Source organism: Equus przewalskii, chromosome 16, assembly GCF_037783145.1.
Source record: "Equus przewalskii isolate Varuska chromosome 16, EquPr2, whole genome shotgun sequence".
In the NCBI taxonomy this organism is placed as follows: domain Eukaryota; kingdom Metazoa; phylum Chordata; class Mammalia; order Perissodactyla; family Equidae; genus Equus; species Equus przewalskii.
In genome coordinates this window covers 35,099,822-35,122,652 of record NC_091846.1, presented here as the reverse complement: position 1 = coordinate 35,122,652, position 22,831 = coordinate 35,099,822, and the positions used below count along the sequence as shown (strand labels likewise).

Below are 22,831 nucleotides of genomic sequence, written 5' to 3'. Positions count from 1 at the left end.
GGGAATCTGGAGGTGAAACAGGAGATTTGGTCTTGAATCCAACCTCCACCCTAACTTGCCTCCTGACTTGGGGCAGGTTTCTTACCTCTCAGAGCCTCCTTTCCTCATCTGTGAAGTGGAGAGAATAAAAATCATTCTCCCTTAGGCTGTATGATGATTCATGTAAAACCCCCTCATGCAGACGGGCACTTAGTAAGAACTCACACACATTTGTATTGTTTTTATTATTAGTCTTTTGTAAAACAAAACCTGAAATAGGGGGGCCGGCCCGGTGGCGCAGCTCTTGAGTGCACACGTTCTGCTTCTCGTTGGCCCGGGGTTTGCCAGTTTGGATGCCGGGTTTGGACATGGCACCACTTGGCAAAAGCCATGCTGTGGTAGGCATCCCATGTATATAAAGTAGAGGAAGATGGGCATGGATGTTAGCTCGAAGCCGGTCTTCCTCAGCAAAAAGAGGAAGATTGGCAGTAGTTAGCTCAGGGCTGATCTTCCTCAAAAAAAAAAAAAAAAACCTGAAATAGGAAAAAACCTTACAAACAATTATCAATTGTACTTTTATTAATTGTAATAATAAAATGGTGAGAAAGTACATATATTTTTGTAGAACTAAATCTGAGTTTCACCTTTGCACATCATGTTATAGTTGAAAATTTTTTTAACAAAATATTTTTTGGTTTGTCACATAGTGAACCTCATTGGACAGATGAGGAGTGACCCCCCCCCCCACCATGATAATTACTTCTTTGGTCTGATAAGTAGGGCTATGACACGTAAGATAGTAAGATTGGTATATTCCAGGAGAAGAGAGACACAAGATATTACATTAGAGAAATAAAATGATTCGTATTGGAAGGTTCATGAATATTAGAGTTACCAAATGGACTTGGCAAAACTGCAGAACACATCGCTTCTCTGTTGTGCTCTAGAAGAGGCCATTTCATGTCGTGGGATTTCATTAATTGCAAAGGCTCCTAGATTCTATTAATTGCAATAATTTCTTTCCTCCTCCAATTAAATGAGAGCCAGTATAGAAAGGTAGTACCATTACAAAATCTAAGACCTTTAGAAACAGAATAATTAATTAGCAAACATATTATTATACTGTAATAGTTGTAAAAGAAAGTATTATGTTCCATATTATTTAAATCACTAAAAGTTATTCAGGGTACTACAATGCCCACTTAAGTTGAATGATTGGTGACAGGTGTAACTGTCTGACCTCTAGTGGCTATAGCTTATAGCTGCATCTCAGTTATGGGCTGAAAAAAAACCCCTGAGACTATGGAAAGAAATCTTTTCAGATCCTAATAGTAGAGTTCTATTATTGTGAGTGTATGATTCACTTCCTTGAATTCCTACTAGTCTAATTATTAGGGTACTGCCTCAAAGAACAGAGTTCAGAACGAACTTTGTTAAACTGTGAGTTCAGGTGCTTGAAATGTGTCGGCAGATCCTGCCCTGAGGCCCAGGAGCCAAGTATTCTCTACATGTTTTGTAGACATTCTGAAGTCCATAGCAAGCTTCCAGCATCAATGTTCAGCATTATTTTATAGGGTTGCATGAAATATTTTTAAAAATATTGACAGGCTATATATTAAATGTCTATATGAATAATATGTCTTTGATAATGTCTAGATGTTATGGGTTTATGTGAGTATTTTCAGATTCAAATTGAACAGCATTACTTTCCTCTTATACTCCATCATGAGTTAAGGATGCTGTTTGAAACAGGAAGTACATTGGAATTGACCAACAATTTGGGGACATAAACCTCTGACTATACTGAACCACTAAACTAAGTAGACTTAGATACGACGTTTAATGTGATGCTCCAAATTGAAAAAGACTAAGAAAATTTATCTTAAGATTGAAGAATAAAAAAGAGAACATTCTGCCATGTGGTAGTAACATATTTTGCTTTGTCTTTAACATAAACCATACTAGAATATTTGACTTAATTTTTTCTTTTTTCTTTTTAGAGGTTGGCACCTGAGCTAACAACTGTTACCAATCTTTTTTTTTTTTTTTTCTGCTTTTTCTCCCAAAGCCCCCCGGTACATGGTTGTGTATTCTAGTTGTGGGTCCTTCTAGTTGTGGCATGTGGGACGCTGCCTCAGCGTGGCCTGATGAGTGGTGCCATGTCCGTGCCCAAGATCCAAGTCTGTGAAACCCTGGGCCGCCAAAGCGGAGCGCATGAACTTAACCACTCAGCCATTGGGCCAGCCCCTAATTTTTTCTTTTCATACTTTGTATCTCAGTCAACTGAGAACTTTCATCTCAGTAGTTTGATGAACCATAAATTGCTAGACATTTATGGCTAATGTGGATCTCCAGTAATTTTTTTAAATTTCAAATACCACATGGACCATAAAGTTTCACATACTTCGAGCCTGCTTCTGCGCTAACACTTGTAGCTCTTTTAAGAGAATATACAACAAATGGAACAACTAACAATTGCTACATGTTGTCCTCTGTCGGTTTTCCTGCAGTCAGCACCTTCTTTAGCTCACTAGGAGTACTACACTCTAATTCCTTTCTTTTCTGCCTGCTGTATGGTACATTTCTAGTGCTTTGTGTTTCATGTTACCATAGAGACAGGAGGTGCTCCAAAGCCCTGGGAAGACGGTAGAAGCAGGTCTTTGAGGAAACAGTCCCTGCTGGCTAGAGAAGCCCGAGGCAAGAATCTATAGCAGTAAATGGAAAGAGGGAATTGTGCGGTCAGATCCCACTGTGTCCATAGGGGCTTAGGGAGCACAGGCCAGCCAGCGCTGCATTCAAACTGAGTTGTTTACAGAAACCGATTTTGCAGAGATCTCAGTGCAGCCTGGGGTTTCATAGGCACCAAACTTAGTGTTTTATTTGCAAGAAAACAACTGAAGTGACATTGACCTATTCCTTTACTGTTTTCTCATTAAACGGGAGCAGCTTCTAAGAAAGGTCCTCTTTGCCTGACTTATTTTGCCGATCAAAAATCTCACCTTTAAAACGCAGATCGATAATTCTTTGACTCAGCCGACACCATCAGAAGTCAAATTGCAGTTTGAGCACAAGGGTCTCTACAACCAGCACCCAAATCACTGATCCAAATATGCTAGTTCTAGAAATGAGTAGTTTATATTTACCCTAAATTGTTATATATTCCTTCCATATTTTAGATGCGTAACTTAAAGCTTTTAAACATGTCTCTGATTTAATGAATTGTTATATTTCCTAGTATATTATTTCAACTAATACTTGTTAATAATTTTTATTTCAGGAGAAAGCTGCTAAAAGATTTTTAAATAATATAGATTTTTTTTCTCTTGCCTTCTTACAGATGTGTGTGCAGTAAGGCTTTATAGGGAAGGGAGGAAGAGGAAAATGAAAAACTCAAGAACAAAACAATGTGAAATAGAATTTTAGAACAAATGTTATTTTGTGAATTATCTTTAAAACTAGTCTTTTTGAGTGGATAAAATCCATACTCAGGCTGTTTGCTGGATTTTTGTCACAGATCTAATAGTCTAAGCAGGGAAAGAATTCAGAGAAATTCAGAAAACATCAACATATCTTCCCAGTTTCCAGTTCAAGGGCATAGTATGCAAAATTGTACTTTACAGGAAGAAGGCCAGTGATCTGTAAATCTGTAAATGGAGTGAGGTTGAGTAGTCCTCTGAGGCACTCAGTTTCCTCAGATTGACAGTAGGAGGCAGTGGTGTACTAGCCTGAGCTGCTCTCCGTAAGGTACTATCTATGACTCATGCCAGATTTTTTTTTTTTAACTCATTTTCTAGAAATACATGAAACCAAAATCTTAGAAGTAGTTTCAGATTTCATAATGAAACTTGGTACCATCAATCCAATACAAGATAATGCTGCTGGGCTATGAATAGAATAATCAAAAAAGGCAAATCTGTCAGCTCCTAACAGTGACAACTCTGCACCTCAGCCCCATATAGGTCCTGTTCCAGTAAGAATAGAAGAATGGCAAGAAATAAAGGTCAATCTCATTTTGGAAAGAAGGAGAGTCACATTTAATAAGTTAGATCCTTCTAATTTTCACTGATTTACTAAAATGTGGACAGAACTAAGAAGTAAAAGTAGAAGAGTCAATAACTGGTGCCCTGGTCTCTGTGCTTAGGTGGCTGGATAAACATAGTCAAAAGATAGACAGTAGCAACAGTAGGCATGACATATTAGCATTCAAGCTTCATGATTGTAGTTGTAATCTTTAGCCATTGTCTATTTTACCATTTTAGAAGTTATCTAAGTCCGAATTACCAAGGAATATACAACTGTTCCTTCCCCTTTATAGGAAACAAAATCACAAGGAAATGCCAAATTTTGGAACACTGCATTCTTTCACTTGATTATTTTTCAAGTAGCTAAAAAGAAAAATATATTGGAAAAGCATTTTCCTTCTGTGATAACTGATTCCGTTAATAGGTTATCTTTCATTTGTTGACCTAATCTCAATGAGGTATGTGTTTGGGGATTTTTTCCATGGTATTAGGGATATATTTATATCCGCAATTCCCTGTATAATTCAAATAGTACATATTTATTTGATAACTAACCATGATTAGTGTACAATCTGTGACCATGAAATAGAGCTGGGTTTACTAGTCCAAATTACATAGGGAAATAAATGCAGATATAAATACATCCCTAAGACACAGGAAGAAAATCCAAAATACATACCCATACAGGACTGGGCTTGTGATCTTGGTTTTATGACTTTTTCTCTAGCCAAGTGAACTATACACCCCTATACGGTGACTTATAATAAATTATAGAAGTATTTTAGTAAATATGGAGAAATGAACAATTAATTTTCGTTAGGACGTGGATTATTCCAATTTGAGTTTAACTTTTACTAAAGTTTAAAAATTGTTTTTGCCACAATTCCTAAATTCTTTTTAATAGTAATTGTTAGCTTTCTAACAGTAGAAAATCCAACTTGAGATAAAGTTACTCATCACTGAAATTTTCTATAAAGATATCTAACTCAAAAATATTACAGGTTATAGCACTGATAGAAACTCCAGGTTCTAGAACTGTACTGTCTGGCACAGTAGCCAACAGCCATGTGTGGCTCTTTTGCTCTTGAAATGTGATGAGTCTGAATTGAGATGTACCATAAAGTGTAAAACACATATTTGATTTCAAAGACAGTACCAAAAAAACATTAACACTTTCATTAATATATTTTTTACTTTGCCTACATGTGTAAATGATAATGGTTGATATTTGGCTAAGTAAAATACATTATTAAAATTAATTTCACCTGATTTTTTCCCCAATATTTAATGTGACTTCTAGAAAATTTTAAGTTGCATATGTAGCCCACTTTTGTGACTCACTGTGTTTCTGTTGTACCACATTAAACAAAATATGTCATCAGTTTTAATTGCTATTCAGGTAATATTATTCTGAAATGTTTTCTTTGGAAAGGATTCATATAAAACATTAAGTGAAACAAGGTGGTAAAATTATGTCATGTTTAGGTCAGTCACTCAGGAAATAACCTATTTAAGCATTCCTTCTAAGGCAGACACTATTCTAAGTACTTAGTGGTACTCCAGTGAATGAAAGAGGTGAAGATCTCTGCCTTCGTGGAGTTTACATTCTAGCAGGTTAGATCAGAGTTAGATGGATATAAGTTTGTTTTTCTCACTCAAACATATTACTATCTTAGATATGTAGTATATATTTAGTGACAGTCTGGGGAAAAGTAAAGGAACATTTCTATGTATACAGTCATGCATAAAATTATTTGAATTTAAAATGGTCTTCATCACAATTGTATCCCAGGATTGAATTCTCTAATAGATAAAGACAGATTGTTTTAAGGAGATTTTTATCAGGCATAGACTGAAAATCAGCCTCAAGTATTGTCTATCTGGAAGTTTTTTAAATGTTGTATTCAAAAGGATTCTATGAGCATAAAATTCTATTGTTTTATTTTACTAGATACTCTAATTGAGTTTAATTTTCCCAGAATTTTAAACTATGAAATGAATATGATTTTGCATGTTCATGATAGAAATGACAGGATCCTAAATGTGTGAAGGACTCAGCACCTAGCATGGTAGCTAAATACTCATTGAATTAGCTAATGAATTGACTTAACCATAACTTCAACTCGTGATCTCTAGAGTAACAGTTGAAGAAATTGTTGCTATTTGGCTTGGCAAAGAGAAGATTTGGGGAATGTGCTATCTGTGTTTGAATAGTTGAAGGGCTGATGGGCGGAAGAGGAATTAGACTCAATACAGCCCTAAAGGGAAAACTCAGTGGGGCCAGTGACTAAGATTTCAGGGGAATAAACACTAAATAAATATAAGGTAAAACATTTGGTTATTAGAACTGTCCAAAGGAGCAATATGTTGCCTTGTGAGATTGTGAGGATATGACTGGAGGTCTTAAACTCAGGCTGGAAAACCACTTGACAGGATGCTGAATAAATGGAATTCAAGCATTGGGTGGATGGTTCTACCAAGAAACTAAGAGTCTTTCCAATCCTGAGATTACATGATTCTATGAATCAAAGTGAAATGGAGTTGAAATAGCATAAATTACTCATTCAGAGGAAACATCTGTACTTTGGAAATATCTAATAAATGATGAATTAGGAAATATGAAAAAGGAAAATACTTGAAAGCACACTATAAGATACTACTTAGACATGGCTTCAGGAAAATATTTGGGTCCTATAGTATTTATTTAGCTGGTTCGGTTCCAATAGAGCTTCCTAGTCATTAGCACTGGGAGTGGGCCTTTCCTCAAACCCCTCAAACGTGAAGTGCTGTTTACATTTCACAATATGTCTATTTTCCCTAGCCTAATCATATGTCCCCAGAGCCATGGGGGTGTAAGATTTGGATTGGGTTTGCCAGAGGCAAATAGCACAGTCTGTGTGGCCTTGACAGTTCTCTTCTCTAAATCTCAATTTCCTCATTTATAAAACAGTTATTAATACCTATCTTTTAAGTTTGTTGGAAAAATTTTTAAAATAACGTGCAAAGGGTTTATCAGATATATGTATATAGTATATGTTCAATAACTATAATATCAAACCATATCCCAGTGTTATTTCCCCACCCTCTTCCTCATAAACCACCAGATCATCTGATCAAGTTATTTAATATCTGGTATCTATTAGCTGACAGGCAATTGCATGCTTTAGAAATATCAACTTAATAACTGCTAAGCCACAGACTGGCGACCACAAATGCGTAGTAGCTGAGACAGCTGTCAGTAACAGATAGCAAGACTGCTAAACAGATGCTCTCGTCAGTTGCAGTATGTTAGTATGAAGAGGAAGCTGCTTTAGACCTGAAAGTTTGGTTTGAAAATGTGTTGTTTGAAGTAATGGGAGGCCATTTAGATAGAAATGCCTTGGGAGGCTGAGGTGCGCACCGTATTGAAGCTCTCCCATTAGGCCTGGAGATGCAGATGTGGGAGTCTCCTCCCCAGACAAGACAGTTGAAGCTGTGAGAATCTTGGTGAAGAGAATGTAGAAAGGACAGAAAGGTGGGCCAAGGATCTAACAATGAGAAATGGCCACACAGAGAGAGAGAGATCATTGTGTTTGGGAGGGGTAGGGAAGGTAGAATAAATTATCAAAGAAGACTAAAAAGGAATCATCAAAAAGTAGAAGACTAAGCTTGGTAAAGGGCCTTATCGTGATAGAGCATGATAACCAGGAGTCTGAGGACTTGAGTTTTATCTCTGGCTCTACCCAAAAGTTGTGTCTGCTTCTTCAGCTTTATGTAAAACAAGTTAAATGTATCCATGATGCCTCTCTCACAAGAGTGTTGTAAGAATCAAATGAGTGGATGTATGGGCATGTTTCCAAACTATGGAATAGCCATATATAAAGGTCATATGATGATACTAATATTATCAATTATATAATAATACTCAATGAGTAACATCCTGTAATGACTTATGACACCAGCTAAGTATGTAACGACTTATGACACATCTGGAGTTAGGCCACACTTCACAGGTCACAGTTCTCTAAAAGACTGCCCTCACCTCAGATACCAGCTTCATGTTTGGGAATTGCCAGTCCACCCTCACTTCTGACCAGCTGGCTACAAATTCAGGGGTTTTCCTTATTCAAGTTTGATAATTTAATTCACTAGAATGACCCCTAGAACTCAGGAAAGCAACTACTATTACAGATTTATTATAGTAAAATGACACAAGTCAGAACCGGCAAAACAGAGACCACACATAGGGTAAGGTCTGGGAGGGTGTCAAACATGAAGCTTCTCCTGTCCTCAGGGATACCGCAGCCCCTAACTCCAGCACATCAATATGTGACAATACGTATTGCCAACACACCTGATCCTCAGTGTCCAGAGTTTGTATTGAGGCTTCATTATTTAGGCATGATTGACAGGGTTGAACTCAATCTCCACGCCGCCAAACCCTCTAATCACGTGGTTGATCTTTCTGATGTGGCCATCCCCTGTCCCAAATCACTCATGACCGTAAACTCTCTAGGAGCCCACCATGAGTCACCTCATTAGCATAAATTATCAGATGTGGTCTGAAGGGCTTACCATGAATAACGATGACACTCCTATCACTCTGTTAATTCCAAGAGTTTAGAGGCTCCCTCCCAGGAACCAGGACAATAGCTAAGCAAATTCTTTATTGCTCACATTCAAAAGTGTTGCAACTGTAAGAAAATGCATGAGAAAATTCCACTGAGTTTAGGAATGTTGAGGCTTCGGGTGATCTTGTAGGGAGCAGTTTCCATGGAGAGAGATGGATGAAACCCAAATTAGAATTTGCTAAGAATTGGGTAGAAAGAGGAAAGCAAATGGAGGGGCTTTCACCTCAAGTAATACATTATCAATCAGAAAGACATGCAGTTGAACAGAAGGGTTTACATTACCATTCTCTTTGGAGGAAAGAGGCTGTACTTACCCTGGATGTCCTGTGCTCAGGAACTTGCATCATCTCTCGTACCTTTCAACCCTATGATCAGTGAGGAAGCCCAGCATCAGAAACTGCAAAATGGCAGTGCCATCTTTGAATTTTTATTTAAAGGGCAGTGATATAGAACAAGATTGAAGAGAAGTGTATATATGATAAGTTTCTGCAAAAAAGTTCTAGTTTCTCAATTATCTCTTTTATTCAGAGAGATCTTTTATAATCCTCTGCTTTGTCTATTTTGTTTGAATTGGGGGAATAATTGTTCTATTTTGTTACTGTTGTTTTTACATAATTGGTTCCATAAGAGTTTCTTAACACTCCTAAAAGATTTTAGCTGTATACAAAATGCCCTTTTGCTCTTTTTATCATTTTTATACATTTTCAATACAAAAGGTAAAATAAACAGCAAAGTGAAACCAAGGGAAGACGATTATTTATAGCATCAGTAAATCAACACTAAGGAAAACCACAGGGATATGGGCTGCTGGCGGCCAGCGCTAACTTCGATTATTGCATAGATTAAAAACATATATTTGTCACACACTTTGCTATCATGTAGACCCAGTAGTGCTTTAAAAATTATATTTATTGGCCATTCTTTTCTCTCACCAAAGTAAAGCCATTGCTAGGGTGAAACAAATAGCTACTTAATAGGTCAAAGTAATAGTTAAGAGCAAAAAGTAAAGAATTGTAAGGGAAGATCAAATTTCAGGAAGACTGAATAGATTCAGTCAATTTGGGGCACCAGTGTTCTGTAGTTTTCCTCCTGTCAAAGCTGGCACAGACTCATCATTGACCACAAAAGGCAGGAGCTCAGTTTTACATTTCATCTGAGACTTGTCGCTTCTAAGAAGTCAGTGCCCATTAGAACCACAATGTGATGGGGGATCAATACTGACTTAAAAGGAATAATGCCTCTTTCTGAACCATAACTGGTATTTCCTGCAGCAGAGAGGGTTTTCCCAGGGGCCATCAGCCAGGGCCTTAGCTTTGCCTTCTTAGCTCAGGAAGCGTAACTACCGTTGTCTTTAATATTTCCCCGTTTGGATGCCAAGTTGTGTATATTTAGATTTACTTTTTTGTCAGCAACTTTCCCAGTTTCCTCTGTCCCTTGTGTTACTCAAGAAACAATGGAAATGTTACCTCAAGATGATAGTTTTTTGCGGGGGTTTTTTTTGGCTTTCTTTGTCATCCAAATCTATAGTCTGCCAAAGGTGTGTGGGATCCAACAGTGATGTAGTTTACGGCTTTTATTTTCATTTTTAAGTCCAATGGGTTCTCTATGTTTAAAAGCCATTCAACTTTTCAACAATTTTCAACTTTTCATTCACTTTCAGGAAAAAAGCTGTAGTGGGACTCCAGAATCAATTTTTATAGAAAGAATCATATGAGGAATTAGAAAAACTCACTTATTTCAATGTCTTAAAGGAAAATAGCATGTGTTCTCACCCTGTTTATTTCCACAGAAATGTAAATATATGCTGTGTGGATTGGATTCCCTTACTGACCTGGTACTAAGATAGGAGCTGGTCCTTGCCAATCTGTGCTACCATCACCAACGACCCTGGATACTGGCAGTCGTCCTACATAGATCCACTTCTCTTCACAAACATCAATTGCAGTATCTCAAAGGGGAAAAAACCCAGCAGCCTTGGATTCAATTCATAAAATAATAGCACAAGTGTCCTCTCTTTGGAGAGTTAAACAGTCATTCTTCTTTGCCTTAATATCTTTAGATTCCATTTAAAAATGTGTATTGGTAAGGATTTGAGTTGATGGGAAATACAAAAATCCCCTAGCCTTATCTTTCATTGAAAGAGTCCATGTGTCCAAGTCTGTCATCTTCTATTCGGAACTAATTTCGTACCAAAAGGAGGAGCCCACCGGCCTGATATTATAATTTAGTTCATGCCTCTGAGCACCTATATAGAGTTCTCTCCAACTTACAGAGTTGGCATCCTCCTGATGTTTGAAGTGAACCATTTAGAAACTATATGTATGTTTTAAGCACAGTAAGTACATGGAATTTGGGTCTCCAGTTCAGCCCACATGAAGCCACCAGTCGTGGACTTTTAAAATAATCATAATGGCAAAAGACACCTGGCCTTGAACCAACATTGTAATAAAATTTCTATATCAAAGTGAGCTTCCTCTAACCTGTAAATGCTTTCTCTAGTTGCAGCGGGGCAGGAGACTCCTCCAACCCAACTTCATCTATCTGCTTTGCAATTTAAATGTGACTCCCTCCATTCCACCATTTGAGTTTCCCATGGCTGTGGACAAAGCAAAAGGAAAGAAGCTGAGGACCTAGATGGGAGCTGTTGGGATGCTGAGAGAGAATGTGAGGGCTGGAGGAGGAGTTATCTAGGAATTTCAAACAGAGCCATCAGCTCATTCTTAAAGAAGCCTTTGTACCCTTTCTGTTTTATTTCTTCAGTGCTCTCAGGAATGGCCTGTTTCCTTTTTATATCATTTTGGCTGTTGCTTCTCATGAAAGATTCTCCACCGGAAACCACAGAGGAGTTAAATACCAGCTTGGTTTCTCTCTTATCATTTTGTCCCTAAAGCACACCCGCTGCTATTTGGAGTTTTCTCAGAAGAGTAGAAACATTGGCTAGCTCATTGTTATCCACCTAAGCCTCCAAAGAAGTTCAAAGAGAAAACAGTAAAAGAAAAACGCAGGCTCTGCCGGGCATTTCATCCTTGGATCTGGTATAGGTCAAATAAAGAAGGGCTGAAATATCCAAGTGGATATACAATCCTTGGTTTTAGCAGTACGCAGTTTATTAGTGACCTTGACAAGAGCTGTTTCAGAAGAGTAAAGGGTCTAACGTATGATTGGAGTAGCTTCCAGAGAAAAATGGGAAGAGAGGAATTAAGACAGTAGGAATAGGCAAATCTTCTGAGATGTTTTGCTGTAAAGGCAGTCAACAATTAAGGTAGTAAATGGAGCAAACGGAGATTTTCTTTCCTCTAAAGATTGGGGTTATTACAACATACTTGTATGCTGAGAGAAATGGTCACGTGAAGAAGGAACACTTTATAATGCAGTGGAGAGAGAACACAGCTGCCAGAGGGATGTCCTTGAATAGATAAGTGAGAGTAGTGTGTGGTGCTCACTTTGAGGGATTGTCCTCAGAGGGGAGCACGGAAGATCCTAAGGCGGGAAGGAGTATATGTTCACACGATGAGTAGATAGGGGGATGGGGAGAAGCTTATGAGAGTTCTCTTCTGCTTGCTTCTATGAATGAGTTAAATGAGAGTGAAGGAGAACATATTGGATGTTTGATAAGAGAGGTGAAGGTGTGAAATAGTTGTCTAGGAGAATGGAAGGATGAATGGACTAGGGAATTGTAGAGGGATTAAGGTCATACTTGAAGCTCATGGTCATGAATTTAAGTGAGACCTGGAAAGAAAAGGAGTACATATGTGACCTTGGACATACTGTGCTAAGGTAATTTACATAGGTCTACTATCTGCTTTACACAGTTATTGGGACAATTAAGTGTGTCAGAAAGCATTTCGAAGTCTAAGTACAGGATATCGTTATTATGAAACTTAGCTTTGAATTACTTAGCACTTCCCCTTGGCAAAAAGCTTTTCAAATTTCTTTAAGATGGCCTTAGTATCTCTAGAGACAGCATTTGGCTTCTGCCGCTGATTTCCTCAGTAACTAAGTCTAAGCAGATGACTTAACTTCTGCTTTTACCTCTCAATCTATAAAATGAAGGTGGTAATGTTTAAAGTGCAATCAATGCTTTATAAATAAAGGTGCTATTTAAATACAAGCTATTAATAAAATAGTATTTCATCCCTCACTGGTATGGTCACCAGAAAGTCAGAAAGGTCAAAGCATCTGAATAAGCCTTGGGTGGCAGATGCCTTCCTTAGAAAGCTTTGAATGAGGAAGAGAAAGACGAATACATTGAAATAGGTGTCACCCACATTATTTAATTCTCACAACTACTCTTTGAGATTGATTATTAGAACCTGAGACTCAAGAAGGTTAAATAACCTGTTAAAGCCAAGTGGTAGAGCTTGGATTTCAACCCAGATTTATCTTAAAATCCCATGCTCTTTTCTCTTGGCGGTATAAGGAATTGAGCTTGATACATTATAGCCAGAGAAGGTTTAGAATACTCTGTGTTTATTATAGACTCATATTTTAGCCAATTTAATCTCTTCTCTGCCATCAAAAATTTAACTAGAGTTGCCCAGTAGCAGAATAAACTGGTTTGTTGGCAGTATTATCATGATGGAGTCATTTACAGGAAATCAAATGACGAGAAAAGATAGGGACATCCGGGGGAAGGAGCAGTAAGCTGACTAAAAATTTGCACTTAGCTACAAGTGCAGTTTTCAAACACTCTTTGGGGCAGGAGGGTGGGTGCTAGAAAACATTTGTGTAGTCATGGGAACTGCAGGAATACCATGTCTGCTGTGCCCTTTACTTGCAAACGTAATATGTACCTTATAAACTATAGAGCATAAATAGCTGTAAGAGAAAATCACTGCTCTGTTAGATTTTGAATTTTGAGTAACAATCACCTACCTGATAGAGAATGTGATAGGAAAAGTGTATTTATTTTCTTCCAACAGCTAAGAGGTGATCATACTTCTAAAATTTGTTGAGATTGTCCAAGAAAGTGTGTAAAATACTCATCCATCATTGGAAGCCCCTGGTCAGGAAATGACAGTGCAGTAAATATCTTCAGCAGCCACCTTTTAATGTACAAGCTGTTTTCGGTTGGAATTTTCAGCACTCACATAAAACACACTGTCATGAGTGACTGCTTGTGCTCCAAAGTCATTACTATTGGGATAATGGAACATCTCTCAGCGAATAACCAAAAAACTTTAAATGTCATGTCAAGTTTGTTGAAACCATTTTCAAGCCCCTTCAAGGTTACATGAATATTGAGGGTATCTCTTTTTTAAAGGTTTGAGATCTATGAGAGAGATCACTCATAAGGTTGAGCGGTGTGAGTCAGTTAATTAAAAGAAAATCTAGTGTTCTTTGCAAAAGTCAATCAGCCAGAGCCACTTAGTCATTAGCTAGTGCAACTCTCGCCTTACAGCCTTGATGAGTTGAGATCACTGTCACTCACCAAGAAAAGAATGTGTGTGTGTGTGTATATGTACACATGTCTGTATGAATATGTCTGTATCTATTTGACAAATTATGATGTACTTTTGACTTGCTAGGAAGATTTAAAAATTTCCCTACCAAATTCAGTATTTCTTTTAAGGGAAATCATTGACTTTTAAAATTCCTATTACAAACTTTCCTCCTTGGCTTTGTTTGAAAAGGGAGTTAATCTCATTATTATTCAAAATAATGCTCATCTTGAGTCATAGAGTGTGGAAATACTTCATTTACCCAATGCATATTTATTTTTATTTTTTTATTGAAGTATAATTGACATACAATGTTCTATTTCAGATGTACATGATAGTGATTCAATATTTATACATTATAAAATGATCACAATATGTCTACTAACCATCTGTCACCATACAAAGTTACTGCAATATTTATTGACTACATTTTCTATGCTGTACATTACATCTCCATGATTTATTTATATTATAACCGAAAGTTTGTACCTCTTAATCCCCTTTACCTATTTTGCCCAAACCCCAACCCCTCCCCACTCTGGTATCCACTAGTTTGTTTCCTGTATCTGTGAGTCTTTTTGGTTTTGTTTGTTTGCTTTGTTTTTAGATTCTACGTATAAGTGAAATCTTTTGATATTTGTCTTTCTCTATCTGACTTCACTTAGCATAATACCCCCTAGGTCCATCCATGTTGTCACAAATGGCAACATTTTCATTCTTTTTTATGGCTGAGTAATATTCTGTTGTGTGTGTGTATACACACACACACTCACACACACACACACACATGTCTTCTTTATCCATTCATCAATTGATGGACACTTAAGTTGCTCCCAAATCTTGGCTATGGTGAGCAATGCCACAATGAACATAAGGGTGCATACGTCTCTTCAAATTAGTGTTTTGTTTTCTTTGGCTAAATAGTCAGACATGGAATTACTGGACCGTATGGCAGTTCTATTTTTAATTTTTTGAGGAAACTCCTTACTGTTTCCATAGTGGCTACACCAACTTACATTCCCACTAACAGTGTATGAGGGTTCCCTTTTCTTCACATCCTCGCCAACACTTATTATTTCTTGTCTTTTTGATAGTAGCCATTCTGACAGATGTGAGGTGGTAGCTCAATGTAGTTTTGATTTGCATTTCCCTGATGATTAGTGACATTGAGCATTTTTTTCATATGCCTGTTGGGCATCTGTATATCTTCTTTGGAAAAACATTTATTCAAGTCCTCTGCCCATTTTTTAATTGGTTTTTTTTTGATATTAAGTTGTATAAGTTCTTTATATATTTTAGATGTTAACCCCTTATCAATGTATGATTTGCAAATGCATTCTCCCATTCAGTAGGTTTCTTTTTTGTTTTGTTGATGGTTTCCTTTGTTGTGCAAAAGCTTTTTAGTTTGATGTAATCCCATTTGTTTATTTTTGCTTTTGTTTCCCTTGCCTAAGACTGGTCCAAAAAAATATTGCTAAGATCAGTGTCAAAGAACTGACTGCATGTGTTGTCTTCTAGGAGTTTTATGGTTTTAGGTCTTACATTCAAGTCTTGAATCCATTTTGAATTTATTTTTGTATATGGTATAAGATAGTGGTCCAGTTTCGTTCTTTTGCACATAGTTGTCTAATTTTCCCAACACCGTGTATTGAAGAGACTGTCCTTTCCCTATTGTATATTCTTGCCTTTTTTGTCATAGATTAACTGACCATATATGCATGGGTTTACTTCTGGGCTCTTTATTCTATTCCATTGATCTTTGTGTCTGTTTTCATCCCAGTACCATTCTGTTTCAATTACTATGGCTTTGTATGAAATCAGGGAGTGTGATACCTCCAGCTTTTTTCTTTCTCAAAATTGTATTGGCTATTCAGGGTTTTTTGTGGTTCCATACAAGTTTGGGGGTTTTTTTGTTCTGGTTCTGTGAGAAATGTCATTGGTACTTTGGTGATTTCATTGAATTTATAGATTGCTTTGGGTAATAGGGACGTTTTAACAATGTTAATTCTTCCAAACCATAAGCACAGTATATCATTCATTTATTTGTGTCATCTGCAATTTCCTTCATCAGTGTCTTACAGTTTTCAGAATACAGGTCTATCACCCCTTTGGTTAAATTTATTTCTAGGTATTTTATTCTTTTCAATGCAGTTTTAAATGGGCTTGTTTTCTTAATTTTTCTTTCAATAGCTCATTATCAGTGTATAGAAATGCAACCAATTTCTAAATATTAAATTTTTACTGTGCAACTTTACTGAATTAATTTATTCTGTTATGTTTTTGGTGGAGTCTTTAAGATTTTCTATATATAATATCATGTCATCTGCAAATAGTGACAGTTTTACTTCTTTTCCTATTTAGATGCCCTTTATTTCTTTTGATTATCTAATTGTTGTGGCTAGGACTTCCAATACTGTGTTGAATAAGAGTAGCGAGAGTGGGCACCCTTGTCTTGTTCCTGATCTTAGAGGAGATGCTTTCAGTGACTGACCATAGAGTATGATGTTAGCTGTGGGTTTGTCATATATGGTCTTTATTATGTTGAGGTACATTCCTTCTATACCTACTTTGTTGAGTTATTATAAATGAATGTTGAATTTTGTCAAATGCTTTTTCTGCATCTAATGAGATGATCATATGATTTTTATCCTTCATTTTGTTGATGTGGTTTATCACATTAATTGATTTACAAGTGTTGAACTATACTTGCACCCCTGAAAAAACGCCCCTTAATTGTGATGTATGATCTTTTTCATGTATTGTTGAATTCAGTTTGCTGAATTTTGTTGAATGCAATATTTTGTTGAGGATTTTTGCATCTATGTTCATCAGGGATATTGGTCTGTAATTGTGTGTGTGTGTGTGTGTGTGTGTGTGTGTGTGTGCTGTCTTTCGTTTTGATATCAGAGTAGTGCTGGCCTCAAAGTAAGTTTGGAAGTGTTCCTTCCTCTTCAATTTTTTGGAATAAATTGAGAAAATAGGTTTTAACTTTTCTTTAGATGTTTGGTAGAATTCACCTGTGAAGCCATCTGGTCCTAGACTTTTGTTTTTTGGGAATTTAACTACTGATTCAATTTCATTACTTGTAATCAGTTGATGCAGATTTTCTATTTCTTTATCACTCAATCTGGGCAGGTTGTGTGTATCTAGGAATTTACCCATTTCTTCTAGGTTTTCCAATTTGTTTGGCATATAATAGTTCATAATACTCTCTTATGATCCTTTGTATTTCTGTGGTGTCAGTTGTGATCCCAATGCATATTTATTGAGCACCTACTTTGCTCCATGCCCGTTCCAAGCATCAATGTTACAGGAGTTTTTAAAACAATGTCCCTGCTGACTTGGAGTTTACATCCTAATGAAGAGTAAATGGACAAGAAAATAAGTATATGATATGTCCAGGGGTTATGAGTTCTATGAAGGAAAAGATGAGGGGTAAGGAGATAGTGATGAAAAGAGTGAGTGCTGTTTTAGATAGATAGTCAGAGAAGGCCTCTCTCTATTTAGAGCTCATTTGAGGAGAAACCTGAATGAAATATAAGACCCAACCTTGATAATAACTGAGTGATGGGCATTTCAGGCATAAAGAAGAAGTAAATAAGCATTAATGCTAATGAGATGGTTGTCTATTTATATTTTAGTTTATTCTTAACTTCTGTGTGTTTATTTTAAGTCTACCTTATTCTGTTGAATATTTTTTCATTCAGTCTATCAAAGAGGACTTATTTATTGAGAATAATTATTTCAAATTTATGTTTCATAATGTGCATAGTGCTTGCTAATCACAGTGATAAGTTTTATGTTTCTTTCTTCCTTACTGTAGAAAATCAGAAAGGGCAGTTGACAGAAGGGTCACGTTCACACTACAATATCAATTGCAACTCAGCGAGGACTCCAGTCGCCAAGGAGCTTAATTATAATCTAGACACTCCTACGTCCACAGGGAGGATCAAGGCAGTCGAGAAGAAGGAAGCCTGTAATGTAGAAAGCAACAGAAAAAAGGAAATGGAACTTCTTGGCTCTGTTTCTAAAAACGAATCCATTCCTGAAGTTGAAGCCCTGCTGGCAAGATTACGAGCTTTATAAATTAAACTGGTAAAAAATGATTAAGCCAAATATAAAGCCATGCTCTAAGCTATAACACTTGAAAAAATTGCTTTTTATATAAGTGACTTTATAGCATTTTAAATTATGATATATATTAGAAAAATAAAGCTAAATGCATGATTGCAATGCTTTTTCTACGTACTTGAGGTTTTGGCTTATTCAAGGTTGTAATAAGCTTTAATGCTTTCTTTGTCTCCTTGTATTCATGTGTTCTACATTTGGTGGTTAAATTATACATAATGCTTTAGAGAGCAGGTAGGTGGCCGTGTGTTTAGCCGTGTGTCCTTAAGAAAATACCATCTTTCTAAGTTACCGTAATTTTTACTTTACTGTTTTCAACATTAATGAATGTGGAATCATCAACCTCAGGTCTTGCTACATATACATGTCTATTCCATGGATGTTATTTATTTGGGCCCAGGTTTCTCCTTAATTGGCATCTACATGCTATCAATGTAGCATCAGAAACATAAAACTGAATATAACAGAGCTGTGAGGAAATGATCGTTATCATCATTGTTGAATTCATGTTAATTAGACCCTCTATGAGACTATAAGACAATTGAGCACATTTCAAAAAATGATGTGATAGGAATGTATGCATTCTCTTTGCAAAATGTACATGCTTTTGTATAAAGTGAATGCATACAGTATTACAGTGTTGCTGAAACTCTTAGCCAAGAGAGCTTCTTTTCCCCTGGTAATTATGACTCCGGCATAAAACTGCCATTTTGGAACTTCCCAAGTAACGGATTTTTTTTATTTCTCTGAACGAACTTGAAATTGCTGTTTCTTTGATCTGACAATCAATAACTTTAGCAAAGATCTGAAGTGTTTCGAGGAAACTTTTCCTGTGAAAATGTTGCGAATTTACCTCATTTGGGGCAAATTAACTCTTAATTCTATATCAAAGAAAATAAACTTGCCACTTGCACTAAATGAAGAAATCGCTTTTGTTCTCTTTTTTTTGCGGTTGGCGTATTCCGTGGGTAAGCAGCACACAGATTGTGCTCTGCAGTCTATCTAAGCATCTATTTTGCTTTATTGTGTGCAGTAAGTAAGTGACTTCTCCTTTAGCTCCAGTTAAAGAGCAGTTATATGGAACTAGTCTGGCGAGGTCCACTGCTTTTTATTTCCTTGTTTAAGTTGCCACCTCCTTTCAGCTCCAAGTTAATAAAGTTAATTAATTAGAACTATGAACCAGGCCCTGTTTATAGACATTGGGGAACAGAGTGTGATCCGTGGCCAATGTGGGAATAAATTGTTCTTGTATGTATTGCTGAAATGTTCATTTTGCCCTCCAGTTGTGATTCCTATTTTCCTGAAAACAAATCTTAAAAATCAAAAAAGGTGAAGGATATTTACATATTTAAGCAGACAGGAGCCCTAGCAGCAAGGAAAGACATTAAATGACAGAAGCTGACTATTGGCTCTTAACATGATTTTGCAAAGACTTAACGCTTTTCAGAAACAAAACTGAAATTCAGCCAGATAGTTTGGACACACCAGGTGGCAGGTGAACACTCTGGAAACTTGGGGCCAGGGAGCAGCCACGGGGGAGAAGCAGCCTGGCCGTAAAGGGAAGAAAAGATGACACAGACTCCCAGGGGCAGAGGAAGGCAAGCAAGTCCTGAAACTGAGCAGTCGGCCCCTAAAGCATCTGTCTGCACGAGCTGACAGACAGCCTTCTAGCAGGAGGGGGCTCCAGAAGGGCCAGGAGAGGAGGACTAGCGGAGCTGGCATCCTGCAGGTCAGCGACCTGCCCCTCCTCTTCCTTGCTCCCTCCCTCTTCCTCGCTCCCTCCCTCTTGCTGACAGGAGCTTGTTCTGAGCAGACCTGAAAAGTAGGACTATAGCTGTGGAGAGAGGAACACAAAGAGTTGACAGAGGTAAGAGCCAACAAGAAGCACATCGTTTTCTGTTGCGGATATTTCCTTGGTAAATGCCCCTTCAACAATGGGCAGGAGGGTATAATTAAAGTTTTAAAATTCATAATATTCTTTTAGCCAACTGTAGATGGAAACTATAGCGATGACCTTTAATTCGAGGATAGACATTGAGATACAATTTCATGTTTCTGAGCAAATGTTCATTTGAATTAGCAGATAAAAGGCAAACTCGAAACCAGCTGACACAGCTCAGTGCCCTTGAGGATGTACCATCCAGGGCAGTGACAAACCCCAAATAGACTTTCCTCCCCTTTCTCTCAAATCAGGCTGGAGAGTTTGGCAAGAACTCACAGACAACTGAGTGATCACTGATTTGTCCAAAAGCCAAGACCTGCTGCTAACAAGTTCTCCCAATCAAATATTTAATTTAAAAATAAGGAAAGCAATCTAACCATATATGCGTGTATGACCTTTTTTAACATTTGACTATTTAAACAAAATATGTCTAAATGCACATTTCAATAATTCACATCAAAATTTTCTGGTGAGTCTACAAAATGCAATTATTTATACAAAGTTGCTCCAAAACTCTCTCAGTTGTTACCATACTATTTATTCAAAACAGGAGTTATTAATGACTTTGAAATGTTATTTTAGCCACAAATGATTGTTTCTGGGTTGATTCATTCTTAAAGTCTCATAATCCAATGTAGATCTGAGGTTACTAGTTAGAAACTAAATCCTTTAGGCTATAATATATATCTGTGCTATATTTTATTAAACTCTTTTATAAGTAAGCACAAGTGAACTGGGAGCACCTTTGATGATTAGTTTTGTGGCAACCTTTTGAACAAACTGTGTAACTTTTAGAGAGTAATAGGTCCTAATATATAAACTGTTAATTTGATTGAAAATCAAAAAAAGTGGCATTCATATTTTTCTTCATATTAAAATTTTTGAGGTCCAGGAATGGTAGCTAGTGGTGAGCCAGTACTCAATTTTGTCTGGTGAATTGTTAAAAGGTAGCTATTACATGCCCTTGCCAGGCATGAGTGTTCTTAGAACATGTCCTAGGGCCAAATTGTTAAACCGTTTTGCTCTAAGTGCGACTATTTAGCAAAACACCTGGAGTTGCCAAAGAACCATGGAGACTGGATTGCTTTTCAGAACTGAATCCAAGTCTCCCCATAAAGTGGAAATAATGGAACCTTAAACCGTAAAAGTTCATTATTCCTAAACAGCCCTTTGCCTTTTAAAATGAGTATAAAGAGAAGGTTACAACTAGGTTGGGCCATGGGTTTGAGGTTGAAGGAATGTTAGCTGTGTCCTCTAATCAGGGTTTGACTGTAGAGGCCTCTTCGTCTCCTATTCTTCTATTTAGATTTGAGTGTCTTTTGACTTGATCAATATTTTCATTTAGGCATCTCCAAGAGACAAGAACTTACAAGGAATGTTGGTGTCTTTCAGGAAACCATAAAATGATAGATTTTTTTTTTTCCCTCTACTATCCATTTTGAAACTCCAACCATTGGACAAAAAATGTTTTAAAAGTTCTAGATATTACTTCCTTACAACAAATATCGCCAACATTCTCCATGTTCCTGCAGGTCTACATTATTATACATTTTGTGTTTGAAATCTAAGTTTTTTAAAAGCATTCTGATGATGGAATTGGAAGCCAGATTTCTGGATTATCTCTTCAGGGCAGTCTGTTCATTTTTTTTTTTTTTTATATAACAGCCTTTTAAAGTAGTTCAATAAGTCTCTATTATGCAACCTCACTTTTTTTTTATTGCATCTAAAGTTTGAGACTTTCCGTATTTCTCCTGCATTTTTATTCCAAGTTATTAGTTGAATTATAAACCTATTTCTAAAAATTTCTCTTTTCTCCTTGATTTCTAACTATGCGTTACTAAAAATTTATTTTAAAGATGAGTCGAAAGGAGAATCACTCTAATCTTAATATCTTATGTATAATCTGACTAGGCGTGCCTGATGGTCAAACATGCGGCCTATAATAGGAAGCTATAATAAAACAATTAAACAGATTGAAACAAGCGTTCTGGTGAATTATTTCCTGAGAGCAGGACCAAGCCCTCAGATACGTAAAGTCTATCTATCTTTCTCCCAAAAGTGTCTGTTTTCAGAGACATTGCTGGTTCCAGTGTAACAGGTATATTTTTGCATCAAAAAACAGATTAGCCATAAATATTTAATAGCATGTGTATTTAATTTAATACACTTAATAACGTGTAAAGACAAATATAGTTAGGTACAGATATATATTAATAATATGGAAATGTCTATTTACATCCTTTGTAATAATTGAGGCTCAGTATGTGTAAAGCGTTCTCTATAAAAATACATCAAAATTAGTCAGTAAAGGTTTAGACCTCGTAATTAAAGTAACTGACCTCTGCGGGAAGCTTGATTTTAAAATAAGATATTTCTTTCTTCCCTCATATTAGGCACAAATACTTGGCCCTTTCAGTGCAAAACCAACTAGTTGCCTAATAAAAGCAAACAGGTGCCTCTCCAGCCAGAAAAAAATGACATCTCCTTTGGAGGGTCTCTTCTTGACTCCTTTCCTTTCTTTAATGACCTAACAAGAGCCATTCTGATGATTGTAAGAGCCGAGACTGACATCCCACACCTGTGGCCTACCCAGAGCATAAGAGTCCAATTTGACTGTGGTAATAAATAAAATCTTGTCATACTATTACAGGATGTTTGGCAAGGACAAGAATTAAGGCACCTTTACAACTCCCAGAGGAATCTGGTGAT

The 22,831-nt window shown here is 36.8% G+C and overlaps 1 protein-coding gene and 1 pseudogene across 3 annotated transcripts in view; one reads left to right on the top strand and one right to left on the bottom strand.

The window, feature by feature from the left end:
* The window catches only part of LOC103551339 (large ribosomal subunit protein eL31-like), a 63,848-nt pseudogene extending 46,509 nt beyond the window's left edge, over positions 1-17,339 (bottom strand).
* DIAPH3 (diaphanous related formin 3) overlaps positions 1-19,098 on the top strand; it is a 484,563-nt gene extending 465,465 nt beyond the window's left edge. For all 3 annotated transcript variants that reach the window (XM_070578871.1, XM_070578869.1, XM_070578872.1), the window contains one exon: positions 17,876-19,098. In XM_070578871.1, the coding sequence (XP_070434972.1) occupies positions 17,876-18,138 (263 nt within the window). In that variant the 3' untranslated portion in view covers positions 18,139-19,098. The remainder of the gene's footprint in view (positions 1-17,875) is intronic.
* Positions 19,099-22,831: the final 3,733 nt, after the last annotated feature.